General features: G+C 40.5%; 1 protein-coding gene across 1 annotated transcript in view; it reads right to left on the bottom strand.

The window, feature by feature from the left end:
* CFAP61 (cilia and flagella associated protein 61) overlaps window positions 1-18,763 on the bottom strand; it is a 228,483-nt gene that overhangs the window by 56,083 nt on the left and 153,637 nt on the right. Inside the window, exons 24-25 of the mRNA XM_075203834.1 lie at window positions 18,330-18,421; window positions 2,599-2,804 (exon numbers count right to left, since the gene is read on the bottom strand). Coding sequence (XP_075059935.1) covers window positions 2,599-2,804; window positions 18,330-18,421 — 298 coding nt within the window. The remainder of the gene's footprint in view (window positions 1-2,598; window positions 2,805-18,329; window positions 18,422-18,763) is intronic.

The following is an 18,763-nucleotide window of genomic DNA, read 5'->3' as shown; positions in this document are numbered from 1 at the left end:
ATACCATCCTTGTAGGACATTCTGGTAAGAAGTCAGGACAGTGTAAAGAAAAGGTGACTTGAAAGGTGTTTGAACAAAGGTGATAAACGACTAGTTTACACAGACTTTCTAGTTTTGACATCACATGAAGGGGGCTGTGGGCACATGAAGCATGTTAAAATGTCTTGTTAAATCTAACAGAGTTGTTCGCTTTGTGGGATTCAATTTCTTATTTACAAATGTCCCTTTATTCCTGTTCTCCCAGCAAGCATAAAACTTGGTCATTTGAAAGTTTACCATTTCTTTTGTTTATTCCTTTTGATTTTACAAGAAACAATTGTACTATGTCATTGTATGTCATTTTGTTAATTGTTTTTCATCTTAAGCATTGTGAATTTATTTTCCATATTATATTACACTTCATAAGTTCCTGTTTCTGTGTTCTTACAAATTCATGTGTCAAACTTAGTTGAAACACAGGAGATTGTTTGGTTTATGATAACTCTGGGTCAAGGGAGATCATATGGTTTAGGATAAGTAGAAAAATTGTGATACATTAGTTTAAAAGGAGAACTATAGGCTTTCTGAGTAAGAGTGTCAGCTTTTCACAAAAAACCTTGGTGGCTGCATAAAAAGTAAGGCAACATTAGTGTGTTGGAAGACAAGTAGAATTTTAATCCTTTTTAAACAGACCAGATGATTGTTTTTGATGAACCCTTTGTCACACACATGTCATGCAGGCTAAGGTGAGTGCTGGATTGTGCCAATTGTTTAAGTGAGGCCTGAACTATAGGTTATGAATTTAAAAGGTTATTTTATAATAAAAATCATTGTAGCTTGACTCATTTTAAATAGATTTTTAAGTTCAGAGCTCCTTTTGGAAATAGCTTTATATTGTATTTTTTATTGAATACTTTGCAACTAGGCAATTTTGTCTTATTTTGCTGTAGTACACCAAGACCTCCTTAGTCAGTACAGTTGATTATGGACTTAGATGTCCGTGCTCAGCAACAAAGTACCCTTGTAAAATCCACATACTCTCGAACAGCTTTGGGTCTCACAATGTACAAGTGCGTAGGAATGAAGATATTTTCAAATGCTGAGAGTTTCTATTTGCTCTTCTATACAATACAGTAGATGCTTTTAACCATGATGCATTCAGGAGAAAGTAAAATATTTCAGAGTACAATTTTTTTCCTGAAAAATGTCCTCTTTCAATTGAGACTCAAACAACAAAATCAATGCATCTAAAGTAACTGTTCAGAGAAGCAGGAATCATGTGTGTGTTTTATTGGAAGAAAATGTACAGGTAGACAAATCGCCAGCGTAATGTCACAGCAATGCAATGTACTCAGGAAAATGGTTCAGTAATATCTGTGTCTTCTCCAATGTAATACAGAAGTGGAAGTTGCTCAATCAATTTCTAGGGTCATAGCAGGTGCTTGAAAGGGTGGAGTTATCCTGAAAGGAACAAATACAGAGAAAAATCCCCAGACACATTGCTATAACCAGTAAACTGCTATTATTACTTGTACACAAAAATGCAGAATTGTCAGTCACACACATCTGCAAATGTATGGAAAGCCACCCGCGCCGTCAAGGTGCTTCTGCTAATAGGTTGGTCTTAACTTTAAACAAGAAGTGTCCCTATTTTGGGCCATATATATATGTGTTTTTAAACTGAGAGCTACCTTACCAAGAGGAACCACCCTATTAGCAGAAGGGCCTTGATGGGGCAGAGGACTTACTGCCTTTTTATATACAAGTAGATATAGCAACTCCTTTACTGGTTATAGCAGTGTGCTGGGGGATTTGTATATTCTCCAGTGTACCAAGAAAGCAGTATTTAGACCACACACTAAATTGTCCAAAGGGACAGCTGTCTGAAGGATGAGCTGTGTATTATTATTTTTTTAAAAAGCCCATAAAAACTACTGTGCATAGTATTATACAATTAAAAACGCTGTTTGACAATCCTGAGGGCAAATAATTACTGGCATGGGATATTTTATCCGGAGATACAGTTTCCAGAAGATCCAGAAAACCAGAAAGAAAGAAAATAAATAATTACTGCAACTACAGGACCAGGAATAATTCCAATTGGTTCATGGCCCAGGAAACAAATGTACACAGTACCGAAACTGGACAGCTTGTGCGCAAAGAAGAATTCTTTTGCATAAGCAGGGCCAGTGCCATTTTGAAAAAGTAGGGAGCTTACACGTTGTGTTGTAAAATCATCTCAAAGGGAGGACATCACTGAATATGCATTTAGGTTCCATCAATAAACAAATACTGAACTGATAAAATAAACATCCTAATATATAAACCAAAAATGTCTTGTTTCCTTGAAATCCCCAATATTGAAATAATCCTACAAACTTTTTTATTTCATTCTTCACCTATTATAGATTTCTGCCTCCAGACTAAATAACCAACTGGCCGAAGGTTCACTGCTAAATTACCTACTCTTGGTGTAGACCAGTGTTTCTCAATCTTTTTGCATGACATGCCCAATTATAATGATGTTTACCAAGTATTCCCTTTTCAGTTTATTCCAAGTACCCTGTAAGGTGTTAAACTGTATTCCACTCTTTCTGAATAATGATTTTGGATGCTTACCTGTAGAGGTCTGTGACGAGCCCTTCTTGAAATCGAGAACACAGATTATTCAGTAGACATTCATGTTGTCCATAGAGACATTTGAAATTTGACTGAGGAAAAGGTTTCAGAGATAGGCATGTTATTGTCTCCACCATACTGTACTGATTGATGTGCAGCCGGAAGTAATCACCATCAATTGCTTTGCCAGTTACAATTTCCTGCCCCTAAAATTAAAATAATAACAAACATGTTTGTGAGTCTGTGCTATATATATATATATATATATATATATATATATATATATATATATATATATATATATATATATATATATAATATATAATATATATATATATATAATATATATATAATATATAATATATATATAATATATAAATATATATATATATATAATATATATATATATATATATATATATATTCACAAAATTTGTTTTAAGACATAATCCTATTTGTGAAATGTTAAGCACCCTATCACAAGATTAAAAAACTAATGTTATGTTACTGCTGAATAACCCCTTTTATTTGGTAATTCATTATTTATTACTATAAGAAACAAGATGTACTATACATTCATTGCTTAACCCATACAGCTCACTTCTCATTAGAATTCTGACTGCTAACCTGCTTGTGTTAGATTGTATAAAAGCTGACACTAGCAACTGCCAAGTCAGAATTCTAAAGACAGCTATGCTGTGTGTGCGCTAAATATAGGGCTTTATAACAAAGACTTGTTTATACTTTTTTAGATTTGTAATATTAATGGAGAAATCCACTTTCGGTCAACTTCACACTATATCACCCCATTTTCTACCTAAAAGTGAGAGCAGTGCAATGTGAGGGTGTCCCTATTGTGACATAGCCACACCCCCATTATGACATAGCCACGCCTCTGTCCCAGGAGTGAAATGTTGGAAGGTTGTACATGACAATCGGGCTTTCTTTATGTAGGATATTATAACATGTCTTTAGAAGCTTTTGCATTGGGTAAAGCAGATAAAAATAGGAAGAAAATGTTACGGCTGGCGGCTATTGACATAAGCTTGCAGAACACATGACAGAGGTCTTCACCTATAGCAGCCACCTTTCCCATAGAACTTATTATGCTCACAGGTACTTGGATGCCCCCAGGACTTAACTCTTGTGTAGTGTAAGCTTATGTGCAATGCCGCAGCTGAAAGATAGGAGGCAGTAGCAAAGATGGTCAAAAGCAGGCCGAGGTCAGGGGTCCATAGCAGAGAGAGTGGTCAGAGACAAGCAAAAGGATCAGGGCTGGCAGCAAGCAGGAATATCCGAAGAAACAGGTCCACAGGTCAGTGCAACTAGAATACGAGCAGTCCAGTAACAAGCCAGGGGGTCACAGCAGAAAATCAATCAAAGATACTGCAGAGTATTTACAGGACACAGTAACACAGCTGGTCAGCAACAGACAGAATCCACACTATAACCGGCTGGGAGGATAAGACCTCCCTGCCTTAAATACTCAAAGTGACCAATGAGAGGCCATGGCTCCAGTGTGCAATAATTACCCCCCAGTAGGCTGCTAATTAATATGCACTGAATGCGCACATATCCGGCTGCCCATGTTTGCTGAGATATGCATCCCCTTCAACTATCCCTATTTTGACGAGACCTAGCATACCTTGAAATGAGCTGGGCAAAAGTGGGTGGAGTTTCACACAAGTAGGAGTTTATTGATGTATTGGAGGTAGGGTTTACTTTATCTCGATTTAGCAAGTCTAACTGTTGGGAGGTATGGCAACTGATTTCTTCTATAAAAGTGCAAGCCTGGATACATACCTACTTTACTCAATCTTTACTCATACTTTTAGCAAACTCAGCATCTGATGTAGCTCTAGGCTCCAGGAGAATAAACCACATCTATGCACAAGCTCATGCAGCTAGATGGTGTTATGGGTGGATAGATAAAAGAAGAGGCTTTCCAATATTGCAGTATCATTTACGAACTGGAACAAATGTGGATGCACAGCGCATAATGTATTTACAGACCATGCTTATACAGAGCACAGTAGACAAATGCTCATCATACACATTATAATGGCTTATACAAACGTGTACACCCCCATACTGCTGTCTTAAAATGCCCCATTCCAACTCTTTATTTACAAGTTCATTTTCAAGATTACGGTCTGACATAGGAATACGAATGCCAGCAAAAGTAAAGAAATCACCCTTTTATTTCCTCTTTTTCTCTTAAAATACTGCATACATTGCTCAACTAAGTAATGAGAGTAAGATGGTATTGGGATAGTCCTTTAGATGTGTCACATTTGTACATTTTGCTGTTTTAATTGCATTACTTTTTTCAAGCATACTGTACATATTTATATCCATCTATTGCCATATTTATTGGGGATTGGGACGAGCCCTACACACTCCCAATGGCAGCAATATACATCTAGGTGAGGAAGCGCAGATCCCATTTACTATAATTTGCTTAGTAACAGTTTGTGTGGGTACTCTAAAATGCATTGAAGCATATACAGTTATGTACTGAGTGATTGCATGAATGAATTAGTGATTAGGTCCCCAAAACTTCTTCTTACATAAAAAAAACTATTAAAATTAACAGCAGTGTTAATCACAGAACTCTGGTAGGAGGATGTAACTATGAGAGAGCATGGTTAGAAATATCCCACCCACTGATTCTTGTGTTAAGTGCCCGACTTTGCCATTTCACCCAGGACATAACGACTCTTTATTTTATACTAAATAAAAGTCTGCCGCCAGATGTTTAATCGCATACCTCAATTTCGCCCATCTTGACCATATCTTGTAATATTTTGGCATAGTACCTCAGGTAAATCTTTCGTCCCCCACTGGAGCATTTACCAAACCCAGCCATGCAATGAATTCTGGCCACTCCCCTGCCATCCATGCTATGGTGATTGCAACTTTAGCCAAAGCGAAAAAGTTAAGCACATATCTGGTCGCCAACCTTCCCAACAACAAACTGACACCTAGACCAAAAATGCATGTCTTGGGATACAATAATGGTATGTCTATGCCTGTGTCATGTATACAGTCCACCACCCGTGACCAAAAATCCCCCAACACCGGGCATCTCCAGGGTAGGTGCCAGAAATTAGCAGAGCGTCCCCGGCATTTTGGGCAATTGGAGTCAGATCTGGCACTCATCTGGAGCAGCCTGCAGGGGCAATAATACACTCTGTGCAAAATGTACATCTGAACCTGTCTATATCTGGTGCATGAGGTAGCCTCGCGGGCACTGTCAAGCATGTAGGTTGAGTCCTCCTTGGTCAAAGGTCCCAGGTCCTCCTCCCATCCCTGTCACAGTCGAGGCAAGTCATCTGGGGCAAGTATAGGAAGTATATTGGCATATAACATTGAAATGGTCTTTTTGGGTCCTATTCAGCTAAGAAGCAAGCGAAGAGGATCTGGAGCAAAAACCAGTAGGGACGCCGCCAAATTGTTTCACTAGGGCATGCCATACTTGTAAGTATGTATAAAATAAGCTGTTTGGAAGATGGAAATCCGCCTGTAAGTCTGCAAAGGATTTAAGGATGCCACTGGAGTATAATTGCCCCAGGGATATAATACCAGCATCCCTCCATTTGAGAAATAGTCTTAATTTGAGTAGTTCCGGCAAAGTACTATTGGCCCATAATGGGGTGTCCTCATCTAGTCCAGAGGACTGGAGCGCCCTTGCCACCACGCCCCGGATCATCAAAGCCTGCCTAAGCAGTGGTGGAACATTTCTAGTGACCATTGTGCCCAACAGGTTGTGTATAGGGGGCCTGTCAAACCCCACAAAACCATTCAGGAAGCTCATGAGGACTGGTGCCGGTGAGTCCCCAAACCAATCTAGAAGGTGAGCCAGTTGCACTGCAAAATAGTAGGCCCTAAAGTCAGGAAGAGCCAGGCCGCCTGACGTCCTGGGATGACACAAAGAGGATAGCCTAACTCAGGCTCGCTTCTCCCCCCAAACCAGAGAGGACATGTATTTATTTGGGAGAACATTTTTCTTGGAGGATAGACCAGAGAATTTCGGCTGTATGACCATTTTGATTAAATTAATTCTGCCCGACACTGATAACGGCACCTTGGCCCGAAGATAGTTAATCACTGGGTCAATAAGGGATATATAGTCAGAATGCAAATTGGTGATCCATATACCTAAATATTTCAATTTCAACATGCATTGCAATGGGAGGGACCCAACATCGCTCTCCGGGACCCCCCCACCAATGGGAAAAATGCTAGATTTAGTCCAGTTTATCCTCAGGCCAGAGAAGTCACCAAACTCCTCCACCAGATGCAGCAGGGCAGTCAGGGTTGAACCAGAGTCTTGCAGAAAAAGGAGCATGTCGTTGGCATACGATGCGACTTTGTCTACCCCATCTCCAGCCCTGAATCCACAGATTCCAGGATGTGCCCTGATCATACACGCCAGAGGCTCTATAGCTATGTCGAACAGGGCCGGCGAGAGGGGACATCCCTGCCTAGTGCCTCTACCCAGTGCAAATGACGAAGAAGTATCGCCGTTCACACTAACTCTGGTCACTGCGGCTGAATATAACAGCTTCACCCAGGACAACAACTTGGGGCCTATACCGAATCTATTCATAACTGCCCATAAATACTCCCACTCTACGGAATCAAATGCTTTATCCGCGTCTAAGGATACCACCACTGCCCCACTCCCATGACCACCTGGCATTTGTAAATGGGTATAGAGTCAGTGAAGGTTGATGGCCGTGGACTTTCCCAGCATGAACCCTGTCTGGTCTGGGTGGATCAGCTGATCAATAATTCTGTTCAGTCTCATTGCAAGCATTTTGGCTAGAATTTTAACATCCATTGTCAATAGGGAGATGGGCCTATAGGATTCAGGCAATAGTGGATCCTTGCCTGGCTTGGGAATAACCACTATTATTGCCTCTGACATGAAAGACGGTAGGACGGCAGCCTTGCAGAAGTTATTATACTGCTACAGTAATGTAGGGACAGAAAAAAGGTACCAAACTTCTTGTACAGCTCCGTGGGCAAAGCATCCACCCCCGGAGCTTTTTTGCACGGAGAGGCCGCTATGGCCGCCTCAATTTCTTCTACAGTGATAGAGGCCTCAAGGGAGTTCATATCCTCCAGCGAAAGCCTAGGTAGACGTACCCGAGATAAAAACTCATCCAATTGGAAAGTGGAATAATCTACCCTGGAGATGAACAAATCCTCATAAAAGGCTCAGAAAACAATAGCAATTTTCTCAGTCTCACTTTGAGTAGTCCCCGTCCAGTCAGAGATGGCAATTATGGTTTGTAGCTCAGTTCTAGCTAAGTACGCCATGAAGCTTCCACTCTAATCTCCCTGTGCATACAAAGTATGTTTAGAAAAGAGGAGCCTACGTGTAGACTTGTCCAGCAGATAGATAGTCTGCCCAATTCTTCTGCGCATGCAAAATTAATATTTTTTTAAAACCAGGACAGACCATATTAATACACTGATGCGTCTCACATCCTCTCCAGTGTAATATTGGTCTAAGAGTAGGTGACATGCTACCTCTCCTTTCCAGTGCTGCTTATTCTTATAGGATTTTGAGAGGATGAATCCCACTTCTGCTATGAATGTGAATAAAACATGGGTAAATGAAAGATTTATGCTTCTAACCAAGTAACTACCAGATTCACTTTGCTAGTTACTTATAAAATGTCATTTGTCCAATGTATTTTTTTGCTATTCATATAGTAAATGATCTCTGAAGATCTCTGAAGATTTTGCTACAGGTTGCCTTGATTCGCCCTGAAAATTGAGTATGCACAAAGTGAAAATCTCGGCATAAACGAAAGCATTCATTTGCCGGATCTTCTGCTAACGGGCAAATGTGTGGAAGATACATTTCATGTCCCGTCCACATTCCATTCTATGTACAATTGAGTTGCTTGGTTACCAGTTGTGTGATGGTAGAGTAAAGTGCAATGTTGGTACATTTAGCAATGTTTACTCTCTTTCCTTCTACACAAATTATTTTCATCATTGCCATAATGGATTCATACAATATCATTTTGAAACTATTTTCTTCTTTTCTAATGATGATAGAACACTATGATCAGAAAATGCAGAAGAGTTGGTTTGACTACAAACACAGAGCTATTAGTAAAATGCATTATGTGGCAAGAGGAACATCATGAAGCTCTTATTCAAGGTAACTAAGCATTACAAGAATGTCAGTCTTGCCCGCACTCCTGTACCTGTGCACCGACCTTGATGGGAGTATATAGGAAATATTTCTGACTTTATCCAGAGCGCAAACACAGATACTATATATTACATAGATATACACACATGATATCTATGTATGTAATTATAGTGGATATGAAAACGTCTACACACCCTTGAAATTGCAGGTGCTTGTGATGTGAAGCCTGAAATCAGGATAAATCACAGAAAAAGGAAATTACAGCGCTACGGAATTTGCTGGCACTATATAAATAAATGTTGATGATGATGATGATGATGAAATTCATTCATTCTGGATATAAACATTTCTATATTGTAAATGAATATACATATGTACTGGGAGATGCACCCTTACACACTATGGGCTTGATTCATTAAGGAAAGTTAAGTAAAAAATTGAGTAAGTAGTCTCCTGGACAAAATATGTTACAATGCAAGGGGTGCAAATTAGTTTTCTATGTTGCACATAAGTTAAATACTATCTGTTTTTTATTTAGCATACAAACATCAACTTTAAATTTCAGTGTACAAATAAGCTATCAAGTATTTGTTTTACATGAAAAAACAGACAGTATTTAGCTTATGTGCAAAATAGAAAACTAATTTGCACCCCTTGCATTGTAACATGGTTTTGTCCAGGAGACTACTTATTAAATTTTTTACTTAGGTTTCCTTAATGTATCAAGCCCTATATTATTATCACTACCAGAAAAAAAAGAGTGATAAAATGTGTGTGGCAAAAGAGAGCACTCGGATATTTAGGGGCCTATTTATCAAAGATCTCTCCCCTCTAATTTAGAGGTAAATCCCCGAAAACAGCAGTTTTCGGGGACTTACCACTAAATTACTATGTATTATTGCAGCATCGCAGCAGATATCTCAGATATCTGCTGCTTTGCTTCTCTCATCGGTTTACCGAGCACTCCCCATAACAGTGTATGGGAAGTGCTCAGTAACGCTATGTATCAATGACTGATACTTAGTTTTCAATCATGGTAATGTACGCCATCTGAAGCTGGCGTACATTACCATAATTGAAAAGTTTCACTGAAAACAGCGCTGCTCTGACGAGCAGGGCTGCACAGCGCATGTGTAGAGGGATCATGTGATCCCTCCACACTTGCCTCAGGTTCCGTCAGACAGGGATCTTTGTGTGCATGCCCGAGTTTACTGGTCGGCGCATGCGCACAGGGATTGAAAGAGGGGCGAGCAGCACCGCAGAGTGAGGAGAAGAGAAGACTTCAGTGACAGGTAAGTGTTAATCTTCACAGGAGCAGCCGTTTTTCGTAACGACTGTTCCTGTGTTGATTTTTTAATACATATGAGAAACTTTTCAATCAGCATCTATGCGATGAGGATTGAAAAGTTTCATTCATATTATGCGGTCCTTGGTAAATAGACCCCATAATGTGACAAAAGTTAAAATGTATAATCTTTATTTATAATTGATTTAAATATTCTTCTATATTATTTGAAGAAAACACAAAGAGAGAGAGAGACTAGGATCAATTTGATAGCAGCCAATTAACCTACTAGTATGTTTGTGGAGTGTGGGAGGAAACCAGAGCACCCGGAGGAAACTCACGCAAACACGGGGAGAACATACAAACTCCACACAGATACGGCCATGGTTGGGAATCAAACTCATGACCCTATGAGGCAGAAGTGCTAAACACAAAACCACCGTGCTGCCCATAACCTCTGGCCCTGGCTCTTTAGAGAAAACCATCACCCCACCTCCCCCACCTAGAACCCTGCCATTATGTTCTCAGGCTTTACCTGTACTTTCTGAGTTCACCCAATTTATTAAAATGTAATTTAGATTACAGAGTCCATCTATCACCATCTAAACGTATATGTTAAGCTTATTCTGTGATTCTCCCATCTCTTTTCCCCACTACCCTTCCCCTGAATCCCATTTGTGCAATGTTATTAGCTATTTCAAACTGTTTTATATATTTGTAACAAAATGTGGACTTTGCATGTTACTGTTCGTATTTCCTGTATTGTTTGTATTTAACACATATCCTTCAAATTAAACTTGAAAAAAACAAACAAAAAGCAAATAGACAGTTTCTGTGCACATCCCTTTATAATGAGGATGTAGTTGTGTTCAGAGTTAACCAATCACATTCAAAATCATGAGCAAAGGTATTTACACCTGCTAGCAATTAAAGTGATTGGCATTAAATCCAAATAAAGATCAGTTGTTCATGTTGGATTTCTGTACAGTGTTCCTGGTTGTATCCTACTGGGATAGCCATAGTCTGCACAGAGCTTTCAAAACATTTATGGGATCTCATTGATGAAACGTACCAACCAGGGGAGGGGTATAAAAGAGGGGTACAGCAGAATTTCAAAGGCATTGCATGTACCATGGCACACTGTGAAGAATATCACCAATAAGTGGAGAAAATGTGACACAACAGGAGCATTGCCAAGATCAGGACGCCCCTCCAAAGTTGATGACAGAATAAGTAGACAATTACTCAGGGTACCAATAGGAATAAAGGAGATGCAGGAATTTCTGAAAGGAACTGGTCATGTCACTCCGTGACAACAATTATTTATATTTTGCACATGCCCGGGCTATTTAGCAGAATGGCAAGACAGAAGACATTTCTCACAAAAGAAGAACATCAAGCTCATCTACATTTTGCAAAAAACTACATTCCATCACTCCAAAGCATGTGCGAAAATGTCTTATGGCCTGATGACACCAAGGTTGAACTTTTTGGTCCTAATTCTAAAAGATATGTTTGGCACAAAGCATGGTGGTGGCATCATCATGTTTTAGGGCGGTTTCTCTTCAATTGGGACAGGGGCTCAAGAAGGCATAATAAATAGCTCCAAATGTCAAGATATTTTGACACACAACCTGCTGGTCCTTGTCAGAAAGCTGAATATGAAGAGGACGTTCACCTTCCAACATGATAACCATACAGAGCACACATCCAAGTCAACTAAGGAATGGTTTCAGGAAAGGATGATAATTGTCTTGGAATGGCCCGGATAGAACCCACACCTCAACCCAGGTCCAGACTGACCATCTGGCACTTCTGGCATTTACCAGTAGGCCTGATGGCTGTATGGGCTGGTCCAGCTCCCTGCACTTCCGAGTCCCGCTGCTTTTACTTTCGCGTGGATGCGCGATGTGACGTCATGACGTGTAATGTCATAGGAGCCTTTGCGATGCGCGGTCTGTTTTGAGTGCAGAGTGCTGAGGTAAGTTATCCACATTAGTGTTCTCAATGGGTCTCTTAATTCTTTTTCTTTGCATTCTGTTCGGGGGATAGCGAAAATGGTGCAGGGGGGATAGTGACAGGTACTGCAGGGGGAAGGGTGGGATGTAAGTGAAAATGTCTGCAGGGGGAAGGTGGGGGGGAGAAAGAGTGAGTGAAAATGTCTGCAGGGGGATGGGGGGTAAGAGTGAGTGAAAATGTCTGCGGGGGGAAGAAAGTGGCTGTAGGAGGGGAGAAATAAAAATGGCCAATAATGTGTGTGGGGGACAGTATATGACTATAACGTGTGAGTGTGAGAGGGACAGTATATGAATATAACGTGCAAGGGAAGGGGGGTCTTAATATAATGTGGGAGGCAGGCTATTAATCTAATGATGAATTGCAGGCAGGGGCTAATTTTTGGGTGCTATTTTATTTGTGGGGTTATGGTGGGGCAATTTAATTTAATAGTGGGGCCTATCAAATTAAGACGGGGTGATTGATTTTTTAATTTAATGCTGGGGTGGTTTGGCAGCTATTGATTGAATGTGGTGCTGTTTGGGGAAAATTAGTTCTATTTATTAAATGTGATTATGAATTATTTAATGTCTGGGACATTTGTGGGAAATGGTTATATTTATTAAACGTAAATGCTATTTAATTTCTTGCTGGGGTTGTTTGGAGGGAGGGAAATAGGTTTATTTATTAAATGTGTATGCTATTAATTTAATCTCAGGGCTAGTTGGAGGGAAATAGATGTATTTATCAAATGTGAATACTATTATTTTAATGTTGGGGCTGGAGTGAGGCCTAATTTTAAAACGTGGGTGCTATATTGATTTAACACTAGGGGCTAGATTTACTAACAGGCGTGTTTGTAAACCCGCCGACTTTCGGCGGGTTTGGCGGCGGTTTAGCCATCGCCGGATTTACTAAGGCTAAACCCGCCGTCCAAACGGCCAGAAATGATGTTTTCAAACCCGCCTCTGTATAAAGCGCCGTGACGGTTTCAACAATGTTCAACATACAAACAGCCGGATTTACTATTAGGGGGTTTATAAAGCCGCCGGAAAACCGCCATTCAATAGACCAAAATGAAAGCGCTGCTTGTGAGCAGCGAGATTGTTCAAACAGTGTGCTGTTTCAGATATTTGGTCAATCAGAACATAAGAGAAAGCACCTTTTGATATTTTAATCATTTGGAAAATCATTATTTATTGCTAAAGGGACAAAATAAATGTAATAATAATTTATAAAATAATTTTTTTTTATATTTTTTTTTTAAAGGGACACTGTTATAGCATTATATTTTGTAGAAAATGTGAATATATAATATTAATAACTGATTGTTAATGGTGGATATAATTATTTATGTTGCACAATTTGTCATGACATATTGTCCAAATAATGTAATAATTAAATAATTTTATCCCCTTTATATAATGAAAATTTTTTATTCCCTCATAAGATAATATTTTATTCATTTTGCCCCTTAATCAATAAATAATGATTGCCAACATAATTTAAATGTCAATGGTACTTTCTCTAATGTTCTGAATGGCAAAATAGTTCAAACAGCATATTTAAGCTATCAAGCCATTCTGAAGCAGGTATTAAAACTGTCCTGTCCTGTCTTTTGGCTGGCAGTTTTGTGGCGGTTTCATCCAAACCGCCGGCGGTTTGAACAAAACCGCCGGCGGTTTAGCTTTTTCAATCCGCCACACATCGCCAGTCATTTTAAATTGAAGCCTCAAGTCGCCCTATAGTAAATCCGGCTGTTTGCAATGCAAACACGCCGGAAAACCGCCGCGATGCATGGCGGTTTGAAGCCGCCATGCATCACGCCTGATAGTAAATCTAGCCCTAGGGCTGGTTGGAGTTTCCTACATTTCATGTACCCTTTTTTTTTTTTCAAATAGGGCCCCCAACATTCCAGGATCCAGACAAGCAGCAACTGATCTAAAGACACCAGCAGTCACAAGTGGTGAAAGTGACAAGAACAGGTAGGAGACAGCAGGACAGTCTGCTAACTGTCCTGAATTTGGTGGCTGACTGTCCCGCTTAGTCAGGATTTGGTCTGACTGAAAGGACAGTTGGGAGTTATGTCCTGCTTCACATTGTACTGCTTGTGAAGGCAGAACTGTGTGCACCTAACAGTAGTGCCCACAGTATTGCCAGTGTATTTGTCGAAAATGTGTCTAAAAATCATGTTACATCATAGGAGCCCCTCTGTCTTAAGTGCCTAGGGCCCCCCGAGCCTTAATCCAGCTCTAGTTAGCAGGAGGAATCTAATAGTTGCTCCCAGTCCCTGGACAGGACACAGCCTGCAGAGTAAGCAGAGGAGCTCTAAGGCTCATGAGATTTATTCATTTTGTGAGACTAAGAGCTTCTCTGCTAACTCTACAGGACGTTCCCACCCTGGTGGATGTCAGCAGCACCAGAAGCATAGATAAGAACAGTGGACTGGGGGTGTCGTAATGTGTCTGGGGGGTGGGGTGATGTGGATGGGGAGGGTGTGATAAATGTAATGTTTTATTATAATGTATGAATCAATGCCCCATGTTGACCATGCCCCCAACATAATGAGGCCACAGTTATTTCCTGCTCGTCAACAGAGGTGGGCCTGTATGCTTCAAATGCCAGGGCTGATTTTTAATCTCAGGCCGACACTGCCTCAATCCCATTGGAAACCTGTGGAATGACCTAAAGAGAGAGTCGTGCATAGGAGATCCCCTCACAACTGCATTGACCATAAACTTTTGCAGGGAAGAAATGGATAGAATTGAAATTTTTAGGGGGTATATTAACTAAACTGCGAGTTTGAAAAAAGTGGATATGTTGCCTATAGCAACCAATCATCATTTTTTAGTACATTCTACAAAATGATAGCTAGAATCTGACTGGTTGCTTTAGGCAACATCTCCACTTTTCAAACCCGCAGTTTAGTAAATATACCACTAGGTGTTTGATGTCGATAGATATTTATACAAAAATGCGTACTACTATAATAAAAGAAAAATATGCTTCCACAAAGTATTGGTTTGGGGCTGTGCACACTCATGCAAACAGGGTATTTTGTTGGTTGTAAGGCCCCATTATAAGTGGAAAAAGGTCTGATATGATTTATCTTGATTTCATGCTTCACATCACAAACACCTGAAATTGCAATAAGGGTCTGTAGACATTTTATATCCACTGTACATTTAGATATGGTAATACTTACTATGGATACTGTGGGAAATGTAATTTTAATGAATTCTTCATTTCATATTAAGTGGTATTTGGCATTTGTAGGAAAAGTCGCATACAAGCAGAAACATACTTGTGTCTGTATATTGGGGGCGTTTCAATCACATGCAAAGTGCCTCACGCAATGAATCAGTGGTCTCCAGTCTGAAATGTTTGATTATATTTCCTTGCCCCTCATAGCAAATTAAGCAAATTTTCATTATCATATTAACCGAAAGCACACACAGGAGTACATAGCACAAGGGTCCTGCAGCACTTCGCTGTTAATTGAATCTCCCCATAAATCTGAATGCAGCCTGTGATGCATATAACCCAAAAGAGCACTACATTACCCAACCTAATAATGTATTTAACAAAAATATGATTTAATACATTATCATGTTATATACAAATAGAGTAATGTGGTTAGATGACAGAGAGAATAATGATATTAATAGAAGCAAAAGTCACATACATCCATTGTTTACCCCTTTAAAAAATTAATGGGAATCCTCTTTTCTGCAGCAGTCCATATAAACATGTAAATAAATCAATGTGAATAGATAGCCACAGAAATCTGCAATCAGTCATTCAGATGCGACTACATAGTACTATTGATAGCCATAATCACTGTTGCTTACATCTGCCCCAGCCTCCAGCATGACATAGGCCTTTAGAAAGGTGTATACTCATAAGCTACCACATCTGATTGTAGTGGAGTTACATGAACACATCCTTACTGTTTTCGGCCTATGCTTGCCCGCACATCACCCCCATCCCATGCCGCCTCTGCAGGCATAAGGAGTCATAAGTCGTAGACATGCAAAAATCTTGCATTGTAATATGGTTTATATATCCTTTGGATGTATTTGCTCCTAACCAGTGGTGGGATTCAAATAAATTAACAACCGGTTCTCTGCCCTAATGACCGTTTTAAGTATACAAAAATGTGTTTTGCCCCTCAAAACACTGTGCCAAGCCACCTTTGCCCCTCAAAACACTGTGCCAAGCCACCTTTGCCCCTCAAAACACTGTGCCAAGCTGCCTTTGCCCCTCAAATACTGTGACATGCCACCTTTGCCCCTTAAAAACTGTGCCATGCTGCCCCTCAAAACACTGTGCCATGCTGACTTTGCTGCCCCTCAAAACCCTGTGCCATGCTGCCTTTGCTGCCCCTCAAAACACTGTGCCAAGCTGCCTTTGCCCCTCAAAACACTGTGCCAAGCCACCTTTGCCCCTCAAAACACTGTGCCAAGCTGCCTTTGCCCCTCAAATACTGTGACATGCCACCTTTGCCCCTTAAAAACTGTGCCATGCTGCCCCTCAAAACACTGTGCCATGCTGACTTTGCTGCCCCTCAAAACCCTGTGCCATGCTGACTTTGCTGACCCTCAAAACCCTGTGCCATGCTGCCTTTGCTGCCCCTCAAAACACTGTGCCAAGCCACCTTTGCCCCTCAAAACACTGTGCCAAGCTGCCTTTGCCCCTCAAACACTGACATGCCACCTTTGCCCCTCAAAACACTGTGCCACGCTGCCCCTCAAAACACTGTGCCATGCTGCCCCTCAAAACACTGTGCCATGCTGACTTTGCTGCCCCTCAAAACCCTGTGCCATGCTGCCTTTGCTGCCCCTCAAAACACTGTGCCAAGCTGCCTTTGCCCCTCAAAACACTGTGCCAAGCCACCTTTGCCCCTCAAAACACTGTGCCAAGCTGCCTTTGCCCCTCAAATACTGTGACATGCCACCTTTGCCCCTTAAAAACTGTGCCATGCTGCCCCTCAAAACCCTGTGCCATGCTGACTTTGCTGACCCTCAAAACCCTGTGCCATGCTGCCTTTGCTGCCCCTCAAAACACTGTGCCAAGCCACCTTTGCCCCTCAAAACACTGTGCCAAGCTGCCTTTGCCCCTCAAACACTGACATGCCACCTTTGCCCCTCAAAACACTGTGCCACGCTGCCCCTCAAAACACTGTGCCATGCTGCCCCTCAAAACACTGTGCCATGCTGACTTTGCTGCCCCTCAAAACCCTGTGCCATGCTGACTTTGCTGACCCTCAAAACCCTGTGCCATGCTGCCTTTGCTGCCCCTCAAACACTGTGCCATGCCGCCTTTGCCCCTCAAACACTGTGACATGCCGCCTTTGCCCCCTCAAAAACTGTGCCATGCTGCCCCTCAAAACCCTGTGCCATGCTGACTTTGATGCCCCTCAAAACCCGCAGTTAAGTAAATATACACCCCAATGTACTAGGTGTGCATTCGAAGCAGAAATCCTGTGGCATGATGTCAGTAGAACATCCCCCACAAGAGACCAGTCTCTTCTCTCTAAAATTGCCTATATGTTCATATATAATTGACTTAAAACAATAATTGACTTATTTATTACAATACACTACCAAAAGACAGCTATATATGTCACTTCCACCCAAAAAAACTAAATAAAATATGCTTTGGTAAATTAAAAAGAAGAAAGAAAGGAAGTGTTTCCTCACCAAACCTACGCATCACACAAATGTTAATATACGTTTTTTTGCATACAGTCCCTTAGTGTGTTTCAGGTGTTTCAGTGTGTATACACTTGTACACATTTCATTAATTTTAAGAAGCGCCCTTTTTTTCTTTCACAATTCTAGTTTTTTGGGAGTTGACCACTCCCTACAAAGGTGCTGCAGGCTTTATAAGATGGAGGTTCAGGGGAAGGTTTTAAATGTAACACCCTGAATGTAAATTTGTATCACTAGCTTAGGGACTCGCTTACAGGAGATGCCTTGACGTCCGGCAGGTGAGCTTAACCCCAATATAGCTATATTGTGCACAAAATTCTCCTTTATGTTTATGCTGACACAGTGATTTTTAAATTCTGTTTGTTTCTGAGCGCCGGACAACATTTTTCTTTTATTTGCACTTGCACATTGGTCCTATTTGTCCTTGGCTGCCGTTTCAAATGATTTTATACACTTGTACACATTTCATTAATTTAAAGAAGCGGCCTTTTTTTCTTTCAGGTGACAAAGAAGACTCTCTTTTACTGAGCCAATAAGAATTAGTTTAGGAAGTGACTTACATAATTAGCTTGCATCATTTGGGCTTGTAAAGGACATGGGACTGCAGGTTTGGCTACATGTAAGTAATAATAACCCCCAGGGACAACACCACCTAATAGAGCAGAAACAAAAACAATATATTATCATACAAAAGCTCAAATATGCTCATATTTCCAGTTCCAAAGCTGAAAACAGTATTTCAATTACTGTAAACAAATGCACATATGGAAAGCAAAAGGTAAAGTTATAGCTACCAATTTTGCAAATTGATCAAGAATACATTATTAACCATGTTTAAATCCAGATTATTGTGCATTATATATGAGTGTTCAGTAATACTAACTAAAATAACATCCATAGACCAGTGTTTCTTGCCCTTAATGCTATTAGTGCATTTTTTCTATATTTCCCAGCTGGCACACAGGCGCAATAATTATACTTGCCTACTTTGGAA

Source organism: Mixophyes fleayi, chromosome 3 (assembly GCF_038048845.1).
Source record: "Mixophyes fleayi isolate aMixFle1 chromosome 3, aMixFle1.hap1, whole genome shotgun sequence".
In the NCBI taxonomy this organism is placed as follows: domain Eukaryota; kingdom Metazoa; phylum Chordata; class Amphibia; order Anura; family Limnodynastidae; genus Mixophyes; species Mixophyes fleayi.
This window is presented reverse-complemented; position numbering and strand designations above follow the sequence as displayed.